The 15,630-nt window shown below is 37.3% G+C and overlaps 1 protein-coding gene across 1 annotated transcript in view; it reads left to right on the top strand.

Annotated features, from left to right (window-relative positions):
- The window catches only part of LOC134804045 (cold shock domain-containing protein E1), a 53,236-nt gene that overhangs the window by 19,464 nt on the left and 18,142 nt on the right, over positions 1-15,630 (top strand). Inside the window, exons 7-9 of the mRNA XM_063776924.1 lie at positions 6,396-6,581; positions 7,423-7,574; positions 7,956-8,139. Of these exons, the coding sequence (XP_063632994.1) occupies positions 6,396-6,581; positions 7,423-7,574; positions 7,956-8,139 (522 nt within the window). The remainder of the gene's footprint in view (positions 1-6,395; positions 6,582-7,422; positions 7,575-7,955; positions 8,140-15,630) is intronic.

Raw genomic sequence — 15,630 nt, 5'->3', positions numbered from 1 at the left:
TATTTTTTTGCAGTTCGCGAGTTGAAATTTGTTTCCAACTGAACCGTTATTGTTTCCAGAGATGTGTTTGATTAATCAGACACAATTTACGTAAATTTCTAAACAACAATAACCCTCTCTATTATTTTACAATATTTTTACAATTGTTCCATACATTTACACCTACACATACGGAATTTGTAATAGAATGGGAAAAAGCTTCAAGATCAGCTGCCCCTCCTGGCCACCCGCTGGCGACGCCCTTGGCTGCTGCGTTGCTGGTGCAGCATTGCAGTAGCGGGTTATTGTCGATGTCCCTATTAATTTCAGCGATACGATTTGCTGTCGATGCCGCATTGCTGTCATGGTTAGAACGTGAACGACGTGTGTGACACTCGTTTTACCAAGAAGGTTGACAGAGACAGGAACCCCTTTCTCGCTGTTACAACGATGTATCAGTATCAGCAATTCTGTTTTCCGACGATTTTGACCTACGATTTAACCTTAAAAAGCGAAGGTTATTTAGAAATATAAACTTTTCTTCAATGTTCTCGGGAATGTTCTCCTCGTTGTACACAGGAAGTAGGTACAGGAAACCCTAGACAGGCAAAGGAAAGTATAAAAATAAACGTCAAACTTATCACAGCGGCAGCGGGTAAAATGTATTATTTATTTTTTTGCCTATAAAATCGTTTAGACTAAGAAATTAATTGCATGTGCTATAAATGTTTCAACGTGTACTTACACGGTTTCGGTGGTATTAAATTACAAAACTTATATTGAGATGCTGTACTAATGCTAGCTCCATTGATATAGAATAAGAACTGGATACCCAATCAGCCGCAAAAAATGGCCCCGCAAAAGTAACGTTAAAACAGATCACGCGTTACTTTTTCGTTTAGTCTTGTATGGACCGCTCAAATGTGAAGTTGTCAACAATGTCGTTAAAATATGCAAAAATAACAATGATAAAACAAGGAAAAAGCATGGAATGTATTTCTTTCGGTTAGTGCTTTGGATAGCATTACATAATTTATGTAATCTGGTGGTAATTTCATGGTTTTGAATAAATTATTTTGTTAGTACCAAAGAAGGGATGTGAAGGAACAAAAATCTAATGAGTCGATGTGAGGTTAATACTTTTTTTATTTTTATATGGAATTCGTAACATATAATATTATGTTTAAATTCAAGATTTCCAAGAAAACCTATGCGACGTGCAGAGTGGACTGCTATTATAGCAAGAGATAGGGGTGATGCAGTTTTAAACAAAGGCAAAACGGCACTTGTGTGTTCAGCCCATTTCCTTGTTTCCGACATATACACGACCAATAAGGTCATCGACTAACTGTAAATGCTAAACCTGTCTGAACACAGTGACAACCACAGGATTTTTTGATAAAGACCATAACCAATCAGTACCAGTAGCGACCTAAATGTCCCCGTGCACTATATTGCAAAGAACTAAAGACTAAAGCGCGAAGAGTATTATGTAGATCTAAAATACACAGTTATTTAATAAGTTGAATTTATTTCAAGGAAAATAGTATTTAAAGACGAATGCTTACTTATTAAAAATAAATTTGTTTTATGATAACTTACAAGGGTTGTTACCATGAATTAATTTTATTTGAACTCACGATCAAATTAAATTAGTTTCATTTATTACTTTGATTTTTCTGTACAGTAATACCTATTAAAATGTACCAAAGGGACTCTATTCGTTCATTATTCTCGTTTGACGTTGTTTGACGTAAATACAATGGTGACGTTACGTTTAGTGCCATCGGACTTAAAAGTTTTAACAGTGTTGGTACTAATGTTTACAAATTTGACACTTAATGCTTACGACAGTAAGTTCTTTTCCGTACAAAATATTTATCTTGACTCAAAATTTACGTAAGCGTTTTTATCATCAATGCAAATTTTCCGCTAATGTCATTCTGACCCACATTTTGTTGACGTTTTTGTTCCGCTCTGTGTGTCTATTTCTAATATTAGGTCAGTGGCTAGCTCTGTTAAATTTTGTGTCTATACACAAAACTCAGATTGACATTTAACGTTACAAATAATAAAAGTTTTATACCGAAGCTAAGTAACAAAACAAAAATATTCTCATTGTAGTTTCTAATAATAAACCAATTATCGCCAAGTCGGGGGAAATCATTCTTGGAATCTAGATTTACTCGTACTATACCTATAACTTATTTGCCCCGAGATTTAATAAAATTAAAAAAAGGCTTCGATACGCGATTCGATTTCTTTTACTTAGAACTAGAGCTAATATGGCTGCAAAATCTATTGACGAATAAACAAGACGACCGCAAAGTGTAATGAATGACAAGATGTTCAATAAGAACAAATGTATGATACAAACTTTTAATCTTATTATTAGAATGTTATCAGCTCGTGAGGAGTTTACAGCATGTTTTTTCTGCAGTCGAAATAGTCCCGCTGCACCTTATTATACTTTTTATAGTGTGTAGCTTTCAAATAGAGCTCGACGGCTAATCCTATTGTCTATTGTTAAGTAAAACCGCACGTGCTACTTACCTGCAAAAAAGGGTCTTCATTATTCTATTTGGCACCTGAGAGAGATCTAACTCGACCGCAAGAGACAGCAACATTCTCAACGAACCATGTCGAACAACAGGAGAGTACGTATCCATATAGTCGATTCCGAACTTTTGGGTAAACCCTTTTGCAACCAATCGTGCTCTATAACACGCTATTTTCCCATTAGCGTCGCGTTTTATCTTGAATAGCCACCGGTTCTTCACAATGTTTTTGCCCGCCGGTCTATCAACAAGCTCCCAAGCCTCATGCTTATTAAATGAATCGATCTCATCCTGCATAGCTTGACGCCGCAGCTTGCTATCACTCGACTGCAAAGCCTCTTTAACAGTTGTCGGCTCATATGCCTCTACTTCCAGTGCCGACGCAACATTGCATCTCGGTAATCTGGGCCGTAAATTATAGGCTGGTCAGTCACCATGCGGCTCCCTTGAAGCACCGCCTGCATCAGTAGATGAACTCGGTATCTGCGCGTCCGCCTCAAACCAAACTTCAGGTGCTGCGGGCCTCTCCGCCTCAACCTGAACCTCTACATTTGGTAGCAATGGCATCTCCGCCTCAAGCTCAACCACAGGCTGATCTTCCGTACTACTCTCGTCAATGGTAGCTCCGCCGTCAGGTATAGGGAAGAATATCTCCCGGGACCATTTGCTGGTGGCACCTCGCTTTTATGCTTCAGGAAATACACGAATGTACCTCTTGCCTCCAAACGATTTCACCGGCAACGGGCCGCACAAATCCGTGTGAATTAAATCCAACCGATTTGCAGCCACAGACTTCTCAGGATTGCTGACAAAAGGAAAACGCGCTTGCTGTCCTTTCAAACAAACCTCACATGCAACATCTTTACAAAGGTCGTCCTGAAAATTAATATCATTAGCAAGTCCCTGCCTCAAAAGCTTCATAATTGTTGCCACTCAAGTGGCCAAGACGCTTATGCCAAGTTGCAGAGCATTAATAGTCACGTTCGCCCTTAGACTACAGGTTTGAAGTTTGTACACACCTCCTACGTCATTTGCCTTAATTTAACTTAGAAATTGTAAAACCAGTAGTATCAAAATGTACAATACAACCATTTTTAATCATTTGAGAAACAGATATGAGATTAACAGACAGTTTAGGTACAAACAGCACGTTAGTCAACATCGTATTATCCGACAACTTAACATTACCTATACCTGTGCACTCTAGTTTATCTCCACTAGCAACAGTGATGTATCCACTCTGCGATCTAAAGTCTGTCATCAAATCGCGCCTGCTAGTCATGTTATTCGTTGCTCCCGAGTCCACATACCACGAAGATTCATAGCGCGCTTCAGTGCTATATGCCGACAAGTCACAGTATCCTAAACAAGCCGTTACGACAGTTTTTCTTGAGATGACCTTTTTGTTTGCATTTCCAGCACCATGGCTCTCTCTTACGACCAGTAACGTCCTTCGTTTTAGACTCGGTCTTGTGCTGTTGCGCTTTTTTCGTCCAGGAGTCACTCGTAGTAGCGCCTTTTCTCATCGAAGACAAGCACTCACTCGAATCTCCACGAGCAGTCCACCGTTGATCCTGTAGCAGCTTGGATTTGACAAGATCGGCCGTAATGACAACTCCCGAATGCTCAAGTGCCATGATCATGGGCTTGTAGTCCGTCGGTAAACCTTTGAGCATCAGCGCACCAAGAAACTCGTCATCGACTGGTTTGTTCATAGTCGCTAATTGCTGCGCTAGCGATAATATCTCTTTGACGTAAGCTTCCATGCTATTGAAGTTCTCAAGTTTGACAGCGCACAAATTCTGGAGAGTTCTCACTCTAGAACCGAGACCTTTATCATCATACGCACGTTCCAGTGCATCCCAGGCGTCTTTCGCCGTGTTTGCCGACATCAAATGTACGAAACAAGACTTCTCGACGCTCAAGCAAATCTTTGATTTTGCTCTTTCGTCGCGTCTATTTCTTACCTCGAGCGTTGTTGTGTCGCCCTCAGCGTAGCCGCTTACACAGGTCCATAAATTGTCGTGTATCAAAGCATTTTTTTATAACAAATTTCCATTCGACGAAATTTTCACGTCCACGTAATTTTTCGTGCGAGAAATTATTATTGTTACTTTCCGACATATTCACAACAACGGTAAACTATTTTCGCTGACCATAACCTATTGTGAATGTTAATTTAAACACATATTTTATCGAATATATATAAGCAGAGTTTATTCAGCACAAGGGAAAAAAACAAGAAGCCGAAATCAATAATCACGTCAATCATATATTTGAATGCATGTCATGTCGGCCAGGATTACAGCAAGGAGTACATACTATTTTACAAATGAATGAAACCTCCAAGAATATCCGTGCTGGGTAGGGAACTACAGGTGATATTGTATATCTACGGGTACTATATTAAATTTAATTACTCAATTGATTTAAGAGAATTTCGACAATAATTGTAAATTTTGAAGAAATTTCAAAATTATAATTTATAATTGATTTCATTATTGATAAAATTTAGTCCGATCAAAATATACCTTTGTAATAGTGTTTTTGACTGCATTTAATAATGAACATAAAAATCATAATTCCATCAACTTAAACATATATAATGTATGCTCTCAAATTTCCTATTACTGCTCTAATGCTCTGTTCATAAAGTAACAGAGTAACTTGTTTGTTAATTTGAAGCATCTATTTACGATGTGGGACTCAGAATGTGTTGAATGCAAAGGAATGCATCGTTGCCTGTATGTGAGCATCTCACTAATTGCGAAGTGGTTATTTGTCATCGGAAAATTGGGAAGCGAATCGTCCTGTTTGGTAACGTACAGATTTAACCTCTGTTCATCACAATTGTTACATGTGCATGTGCATTTTAAGTCGCATGACAATGCATTGGAAATATAAATAATAAAATGATGTGCACTCGCAGCACGAATCTAAGATTACCTATTTACGTTATATTAGATCCGAAAGTTCTCCTTTTTTTTTTTTTTTTTTTAATTTATTTAGAAAACAAACAGCCTTTTACAAATAAGTCTTACAAAAATTATTAAAAATAGGCCTAAAGTTTCATATATTACTAGGTTGACTATTACAATAAAGATAGTAGGTTACTTAATTATAAATTACCCGAAGGTATAGTTGTGAATACTACACGCAAATAAAATAAGAAAACAATGCAAAATATAACTAAAAATATTATGTAAACCTGTGTTGTGTACAATAAAGTGATTACTACTACTACTACTATAACTAAAAACAAATTTTTCAATTACTAGAAAACAAAATATGCCGAACTTTGTTCTTGAAAACGGACAAATCATTAAGCGATTCATAATACATATTACAAGTGCGCCTAAAGAAAGAATTTTTAGCATACTGTGTGCCACAGGAAGAAATAGAAAAGGTAGGTTTAGAACGTGAGTGGTACCGAGAAATTTTGAAGGAAATGTTTTCTAATAGTGGGTTGGAATCTATATTCAATTTTACGAGTGTAATAATTTACGAGTGTTAAGCAATTTCCAGGTATGCAAAAGAATAGAATAGGTTGCGAAACATCATGTTATAAATAGGTGCTTTTGAAATCTAAAGGCCTAGTCCCCGACAGCTATGAGAGATCTATAGGCCTAGCAGCGGCGCTTCTGTGCTAAGTCTACTATCGTACCTGGAAATGTTACATTATTTTGGTAATATCGGTGGTTTTTTAGGTAATATTGTCGCACATATGTTTGACAAAAGTAATGTACCTCGGAGTGAATATGGGATTGCCAGCCTCGTATCATTTACTTCGTTGGATTGGATACTATCTCTATCTAAAATAAATGAACAAAATAAATAATATCGTTGTTGTCCATCCAGGGAAAGGAAGTAGCCTGCAACATAACGAAGCTGCCAAGCGGCTCGGTCGTGTTCGAGGACGTGAGCCCCGAGATGATGAAGGGGCAGGTGCTGAAGCCGCTGGAGAAGGGCGCCGCGCGCGCGCCGCAGAACGACCCGCTCCCCGGCCGCATCCGGTACCGCGCCGCGGACCACTCAGAGGTTGAGGTCAGTAGTGTCTAACCCCCTTATTCATAATCGTTTACTAAAGTTGACAAGCTGATAATAATCGTTTGTCCCTTTCCGACGTATTGGTATGATGGAAAGGGACAAACGATTATTATCGGCTTGTCAACTTTAGTAAACGTTTATGAATAAGGGGGTAACTGTCTACTGGTGGGACTAGAGGAGCAAACTGTGTTTGGAGACGGGACTCCAGGTATTACTGCAGCTTTTATTGAAAAACACGCCAATGGCATGGCGGGCATGAAATATTATCAGTCTCATCCCACGCCATTTTAAACAGGAATAGATTACAATACTTGTTACTTACTATTACTTTACGCACGTAGGTAACGGCACGACTTGTGCAGTTCTGACAAAACTTTACCTTCTGTTACAAAACTTTGGACGTTGTTGAGTGGCTAATTAGAGGTGTTATCATACATATTATGCTTCGTATTGAAGTGTTGTTGGTAGTACTTATCATAAGCGGATTTGAATTTAGCTATTCCCGCAACTAGCGAAACTAGCGCAACGACGAAAAGCCACACTTAATAATTACGATGGCTGGCCCGAAAATTGTTATCTGCTTCGGCTCTACTCGTGCGATTTGAACAATATTAACAGCATTGTGAGGGATCATGTTAATCAGTTATTTTTTCCGGATTTATCGACATCGACCTTTGTGTAGAATAATTGCAACATAAGGCCCTCACACACTAGCTCTAGCCCAAAGCGAGCGAAGCACATATTTTTCGCTCCGTTTTCAAGCTTAAATCGGTGATCTTCCACCAATTGATCCGGCTGGAGTGATTATGTTATGATTAAATAAGATTGGTATTGCCAGGTGCCGTTCGGCGATAAGGATCAGTGCGGCGAGTTCACGCTGAAGCATGGCGACTGGGTGCAGTTCCAAGTGGCCACGGACCGCAGGGATCAACTCAAGCGCGCCACCAATATCTCCTTGCTGGATGAGTCCTTCAACGTTTCTGGAGAGAGGTAAGCTGGGGCTTTGTAGCGCCAGGAAACTCGGATTTTACGTTTAGCAGTTATAAAACCAGTAGATGCCAGATTATATACGTTTAAAGCTAAAATAGAAAAATAGTAAAAAGTCACACGAGGAATGCGGTATCGTATGGAGGTTGTTCGTCTTGAATATTGAGAAGTCCCTGCAACAAGTGTTTATTTAACATCCTGCCACAGCTCGCTGCATATCGTACTTGCCATCTGACGATATTATTCAGTTTACAACTTAAAGCCTGACGTTAAAACCACCTTGTATGTTATGACAACAATTCAAAACTTAAAATGTGTACCATCGCCCACACTATTAACTGTACATCGGTGGACCTTATGCCTTTTGTGTCTCTGTTTGTACAGGCGGGAGCAAGGCGTGGTGTGCTCTCTCCGGGAAGGCTTCGGTTTCCTGCGCTGCGTGGAGCGCGAGCAGACCATGTTCTTCCACTTCGCGGAGGTGCTGCGCTTCGGCCTCATGGCCGAGAACCCCAAGGACCCCAAGGACCCTAACAACGCCAACAAGTATATACTCAGCGTCGGTGACGAGGTACGTCTTGCTTTTGCGGAATGTAATTAAACGTTTTCATTAAGGTACAGTGGGTTCAGCCAGCAGTTTATGAAAAATCGTAGCGCTTTTTTTCAGATCGTAAGCAATATTAGCAATCTTGAGGCCTCACCATTAAAAAAACAATATGTAATGGTGAGTTACACATCTTTCTTTGCACAAAAGCTATAAACGTGAAAATTGCTTCTAAATTGGGTATTTTTGTGGTTCCGTACCTCAAAAGGAATCTCTTCTTCTATCTTATCTAGGAATCTTATAGGATCACTCGTGCGTTTGTCTGTCTGTTCAGTTGTAAGAAAGGGCTAAAACATTATTTAACTAAATTAGGCCCGTAAAGTTTTATGAATAAAGGGGGAAGTAGAGAAACATGGCTAACATATCTGCCCGGCTAAGCCAAATATCGGTGTCTCAAAAGAAAATTCATTGCTAACTTATACTTTAGGTTCTATCATTGAGAATTCCATTTTCAAAATCATTTGTTTTTGAGATAGCGCTATTCGGTTTAGGACGGCAGATATGGCCAATAGATGAAATAGTACTGTAAATCATCACACTGCAGTGTCAAACCAAATACTCGGCACGGTCACGCCTTCCATCCTATTTAGTCTGCATCGAAGCTAATTTAGCAATTTAGCTCCCTTGTCGCGGGTTATTTAAAGCTGATGCATACAATCGCCGGCGAAATTTGCGGAGGGTGCGTCGGGTCACGGAGCTCACGGCGCTTTATACACTCGTTTTCATAAATATATATACAGTAGGGTAATTCGTCAATCACTGGCCACTGTTTAATAACTGGCCGCCTTATAGTAAAATTGAATTCTATTCACCTATAAACATAATCCATTTTAGTATAAGATGGCTAATTAACTATTGAAGGGCGGCCAGTTATTGAAACCTTATACTAAAATGAAATCTGTTTATATAGGTGAATAGAATTAATTTTTAATATAAGGTGGCCAGTTATTAACCGGGGGCCAGTAATTGTCGATTTACCCTATATTGAACTATAGGTTTTTGTTTACTACGAGTAGGTACTCCACGATTTAATTGACCACAAAAAGTTTAAATCCAGCATAGGTTCGGTTATACACCTATTTTTTTAATTCGCTTAAATGTGGTTCACGCAAGATTATAAAATCATTTAACCTTTTCAAAGACAAAAGCTGTCACTCGGACGCCACGTCACCGAAGTGTCAAAACTGAAATTGAACTTTATGCATATGCACGTAGGTCTATGTTGCTCTGTGGTCTGTGACCGATTAATCCGTCTTTGGCGGGGTGACCTGCGGTGCGGATATATCGGTCATTGGCGTCCAAAAGGTTAATTAGAAAGTTACACAAGAGTGCAGACTCTTGTGTAACTTTCTTTGTGTCTTTCTTGATTTTTGTGTAACTGCGTTTTAATGTTATGTATTTTAGGGTGGTTCACGTTTGTATGGGAAAAATTCAAACTCTAGTTAGAAGAAGCGGCACCCCCTCATTTTGTTACACTTGTTATGTTGACAAAATACGCCAAGTTTTGTAATCTTATCTCAACTACAAGGGGGTGCTACAACACTTTGAAATTTTTCAAAGTTGTATGATATCCAAAAAAAAAAGTATTTATTATTCAGAATTTTATTTAAGTATCTGGTTTCACACTATTTGCACATGTGATTTATAAGTTTTTAAGTAGAAAAACATTTTTATTTCAATTTTTCAAAAGTAAGATTTTTATTTTTTTTTAGATTTTTATGTAAGTAGTGGTTTTCACATTATTTGAAAGTGTGATTTAAAAGTTATTAAGTAAAAAAAAAAAAATATTTCTATTTTTTATGACTTTTTTAGGCGAAATTCAAAAAATCTTACTTTTGAAAAATTATAAAAAATAGAAATAAAAATGTTTTTCTACTTAAAAACTTATAAATCACATGTGCAAATAGTGTGAAACCAGATACTTAAATAAAATTCTGAATAATAAAAACTTTTTTTTTTGGATTTCATACAACTTTGAAAAATTTCAAAGTGTTGTAGCACCCCCTTGTAGTTGAGATAAAATAACGAAACTTGGTGTATTTTATCAGCATAATAAGTGTAACAAAATAAGGGGGTGCCCCGTAGGAATATAAAAAAAAATGTTTTTTGAACCACCCTAATGTATTTACGAGTGCAGACTCGTAAATACATAACATTAAAACGCAGTTATTTAGTTGCGACTGATTCAATTATCGCATAGCTATTCATAACCACAATTATGCATCGCCGAGCATCCGGTCGGTCGATTATTCAGCTGCTTCAGTTGCAAAGGGCGTTTAAACGTATAATATTAATACGGACATACGTCTGTCACACCAGAGGGGACCGTAATCGATATTCGATCTTTTTTATCAAGTTACAGAGTATTGCATACCACGGCCCGAGCTTAGGGCATCGTCACATAAATTTTATATGAGATGTTACTAATTGAACTATAAATTGAATTTCTTTATTGCTGCACTACTACTGCGTGAACAATCATATATATAAAATTGAAAAACCAGAACGAGATAAAAAACGAGGGAAGAAGCGAGATGGCGCCTTACAAATTTCTAAAAAAGTTTTTGACACGTTTCTCGAATACGACGCACGTATGATAAGAAAAACCTGTTCAAATCAATTATCTACATATGGGAATAGAACTAGAGCATTAAAACTATCGCTTCCGATGCGTATTTAATTTACAATAAGGAAAAGAAATTTTCATAACAATCTTCATTTTACGACATCGGCCATTTCTCGACAACTCTCGGTTGCTTTCGTTTGGCGGTGCTACAGATTTATTAGACCAAATAATCCGTAAGTTAAAGTAAACTAAATTATGTTTGTCATGTTGGTATACAGGTATTTCTGAGTTTTTTTACACGAAGTAAAATAAAAAGTGCTGTCAACCTCAACCTTAGTCTATAGAGCCCATACGAGTGATTTATGTCATATATGACTTATCATTCTTATCAATCAAAGTAATTACTATATTATTATTATCAATTTGTATTTTGTTGTTTTAAATTTATTTTTGAGTTATATTATTCGGATTGACTTTCACGGCTTCGGCAAACATTGCCATTCGTCCGGGGAACGGGCTAAGAATGCTGAGATGGGCCAAAAATACAAAGTTGATAGTAAGTTATGTAGGTAGATTAAAGTGCATGTTCAGATATTATTGAGCGACCTGATAAAAATAAGCAAATGTACAGTCAGCAGTCAGCCAAATATCGTAATATAATTTTGTTGCCATAGAAATAAGGATGTGGTCCGATATAGTGGCGAAATATTGAGAGACAAAAGCGGCTAAATTCAGTGGTGGCTCGGACACTTAGAGAGAATGGGAGAGGATCGTGCCGTGAAGAGAGCGCAGGTACTTGGGACAACAAAATGGGAGACGCCCGAGTGGACGTCCTAGGTACCGCTGAAACGACGTAGTTGCTCAAGACCTGCTCAACCTCGGCCATGGCGACTGGCGAGAGCTATCGCAAGACCGAGAGGACTAGACTACCTATGTTTGTATGAAAAGGCGATTTAAGGGCGGTGGTCGTCCATATTCGTCTTAAGGCGAAGATTAATCTAATGACCGTTTTTGCAACTAGGCTTATAAGAACAAATAATAATTTTATCTTGAAACAAGACTTAACACATTCAATACCACTAAGTGCTACGGGTTACGCTCGTAGCGCGTAGCCACGGTTTCGTCGTATGTAGCGCGTAGTCGCTACGAACAGTGTACCCGACAGTCGGGTTCTTGGTGTTGAATGTGTTAAATAAATACGTGTAGATGAAAAAATACAATCTTGCCTTTTATCAAATCACATCATTTTTTGACAAATTTGCGAATTGAGTTATCCAAATAACGGCTACAAATAAGAAATCCCTATCACAGTTTTAAACCATGGCAGGGTTGAATACATAATAATGTCGGTATTTAACTAAACATAAGACGAACTCTTTATTTCATTTACGCGAGCGGAGCTGCGGGCCCGTCTAGTTTTATATAAATGTATTGGTATCGTAGAATTGGCAAGAACACGAATTTTACGAGTCTAAATTAAAAAAAAAACGAGAGTAAATTGTACAAACCTGTCCTAACCAGGTAATCGTGTGTTAGATAAATGAATAGTTTTTAATATTAAAAACTCTAAAATAATAGTCAATATTACTTTCAAGGCATAACTTGTCATTAAGTTATTTATTTACCTTGATTCATAATTATGTAAAACTGCTAAATCAATAACTGGATACTATTTAAGTTTTAAGTAAAGATAAATAAAATAATAAACAGATGTAATTGAAAATAAAACTGTTTTATTAAATTAAATAATCCAATTTATTCACCTTATCATCAACAACTAATAAATACAATCACTATTAGTTTATAATTCAGTAAGAAATGATTTAATTAATTAAAACTAAACACATACACATGTACATTTTTATGGACCATTTTGAGAACCAGCATATTGTGGGCAACAATAATATATTATACTATTTTAGATACGTGGATGATTTGATTATTTGTTGGACGGGTAGTATGGGCCTGCTGGATGCATTTATTGCTGAAATTAATAGTAAGCATCCAAAAATTAAGTTTAAAAAGGAACTAGAGCAAGACAACTCATTGAATTTTCTAGATATAACAATCACTAAAGTAAACAACAGGCATTTCAAAATTTACCGTAAGCCTACACATACCGATACAGTTATCCCGGCTTCTTCCACGCATCCGTGGCAGCATAAGTTGGCTGCTTTTCATTGTTATGTGCATAGAATGTTGACTGTGCCTCTTTCTGGTGAACACTATCAGATTGAATTAAATAATATGTATCACTTAGCAGTTTCAAATGGTTACGATAGGTCTGTTGTAGATGGTATCATCAGAAAAAAGCGGAATAGTATAGTCAACACTATGTTGTATGCGGCGCGATCCTCTGAACCGATTGAGAAATATAGAGCGAGCATAACTTATGTTGGCAAGTTGTCTGATGCAATTTACAAAATTTTAAAGTCTAACGACATTCCTGTGGCCTTTAAGACAGATAACACTTTGCACTCAAAGCTTTGCAATGGCAAAGATAGATCGAGAATGGGAAAGTCTGGAGTTTATAAGCTTACCTGTGACGATTGCAATAAAGTGTATGTGGGGCAACCGGGCCGTAGTTTCGCTACTAGGTATAAAGAGCATGTTGCGTCATACAGACATAACCATCCAGAGAAGTCCAATTTTGCAAAGCACTTATTAGATACAGGCCACACTTTATCTGAGAATAATTCTTTTGATATTTTACATGTTTGCGAAAAGGGATTGCGTTTGGGTGTTCTGGAACAAGTGGTTAATAATTAGGTACAACAATAGGGGCATGATTCTTAACGAACAATTGAATGTTGCGTCATCGCCGTTATTACGAATTTTTCCATCTCACTCACACTTGCACGGTATAAAGGGGAGTGGTCAAGGTATAAATATGGCCGACCATTCTAGATAGGTCATTCCGTTGCCGGGCGTCAGACCGTCAACAACTCCTGAGGATGGCTCGTAGAGAGGCGAAACACGTGTCGAGTATTATTCTTTTGGTGGTGGTTTGTTATATTTATTTGCGTATTTATTTTTGCGGTGGGAGGGTGGGAATATTAATTGCATGTAAAAATACGCAAGTAAGTATAACGGGTTAGCACTGATTGACTAGCACGTTATCTTTTCGCGGATTAGCAAAGTAATATTTTAGTTTTAATTAATATGGATTTCCGCAAAGTAACGCCTGATTCTATTCACTAATGATTTAATTAATTAATCCATCTAATTAATCAAGTAAGTACATAATTATTACACTAATTACCAAGATAGTGTTTACTTAACTTTCAATATTCCTTTGGCGATGATTAACTCAGTGCTGCAGCGCAAAGCAGAATGCAGAATAACCAATAATGGATCGGTCGGTCCCTTTTATACCCATTTCTACCTGGCAACTGGTTGATCATGCCACATGTACCTCGTCCAATTATCGAATTATGCAGAATAAAACTATTAGAACATATTTTCAATAAACTCCGTCATACATAATTATTAATCAGTAATATTAATACGAAATATAATCACCTCAAAGTAGTTTACAAATCTTAGTACTTAGCAGGTTAACTTACTGTGTCTCTTGTCAACCGTGGTTTCGTATCGTACCCACATAAATAACAAATTCAGTAAAATTCACGTGATGTTGTGTTAAGTGTTTAAATAGTGTAACATATTATCAACATTGGACGTCAAAGAGAAACAGGCCAGTTTCATACGTAATACAATTTGTACATAGAACAACATTATTCTAACACGTGCAACACTGAATCAGTTTTTATTCCTAGTTTTATACGCTACTTCAGTTTACTTCCTAATTGTAATTGATTTTTAGGGTTCCGTACCCAAAGGGTAACAACCGTGGTAAAAAAGGGTGAAGACCCTTTTACTAAGACTCCGCTGTCCGTCTGTCTGTCTGCCTCTCTGTCTATCCGTCTGTCTGTCACCAGGCTGTGCCTATCTCATGAGCCGTGATAGCTAGGCAGTTGAAATTTTCACAGATTATGTATTTCTGTTGCCGCTATAACAACAAATAAAATAAACACAATAAAATAAATATTTAAGTGCGGCTGCCATACAACAAACGTGATTGTTTTGCCGTTTTTTGCCTAATGGTACGGGAACACTTCCAGCGCGAGTCTGATTCGCACTTGGCCAGTTTTTAATATGTATAATTTCATTCGAATCGATTGTCCGACACACGCATTTATTTTAGTATATGATTTAAGGGGCCGGTATATGACGTTTTCGATTTAGACCTCACTTTGTAACCATAATTTGTTCAATAAATGTTTAATAATTGCATTAAATTACACGTAAATTTGTTCACGAAGAAACCGCGTACCGACTCTTCATGCCATTATATTTTTAATTTGCTGTTATTCTCTACAAATCGACTCTAAATGTATCAAAAAATCAAAATATGGAGTTCCGTTTGAGACTGAAGCAAAACAATTTTGTCTTTGACAGTAATTGAATTACTGTATGATTTTGAAAGCTAGATAATTCAGCTACCAATTTATTATCGATTTATATTTTTACTCACAAAGACAACACAGAAATTCAATCTCAAATGTAAACTTTCGAACAATTTCCATACATTGAAGACATCACTCAAAATTCTTCTTCAAGTCAGATGCCCGTTGGGGCTACACCGGAGCACACGTGTACTTCTTCAAATGAAGATGACAGCTTGATTTTCTTGCTTTTGACAATTATATTGACATTAAGTCATATACGCACACGAGAAAGCATACCAGTAGATAAATTGTATTTAAACAAATAGGGTACATAAATATCAGCTCGCGTCTCATTTAAATTTGATTTGCTCTTATTTACGGGTCATAATGGTTGAAAACCTCAGTAAACTATCTTAAAACAATACGATTCCAGTCGAATTT

Source organism: Cydia splendana, chromosome Z (assembly GCF_910591565.1).
Source record: "Cydia splendana chromosome Z, ilCydSple1.2, whole genome shotgun sequence".
Lineage (NCBI taxonomy): Eukaryota > Metazoa > Arthropoda > Insecta > Lepidoptera > Tortricidae > Cydia > Cydia splendana.
Note: the sequence above shows the minus strand (reverse complement) of the source record. Positions and strands in the feature narration are given on the sequence as shown.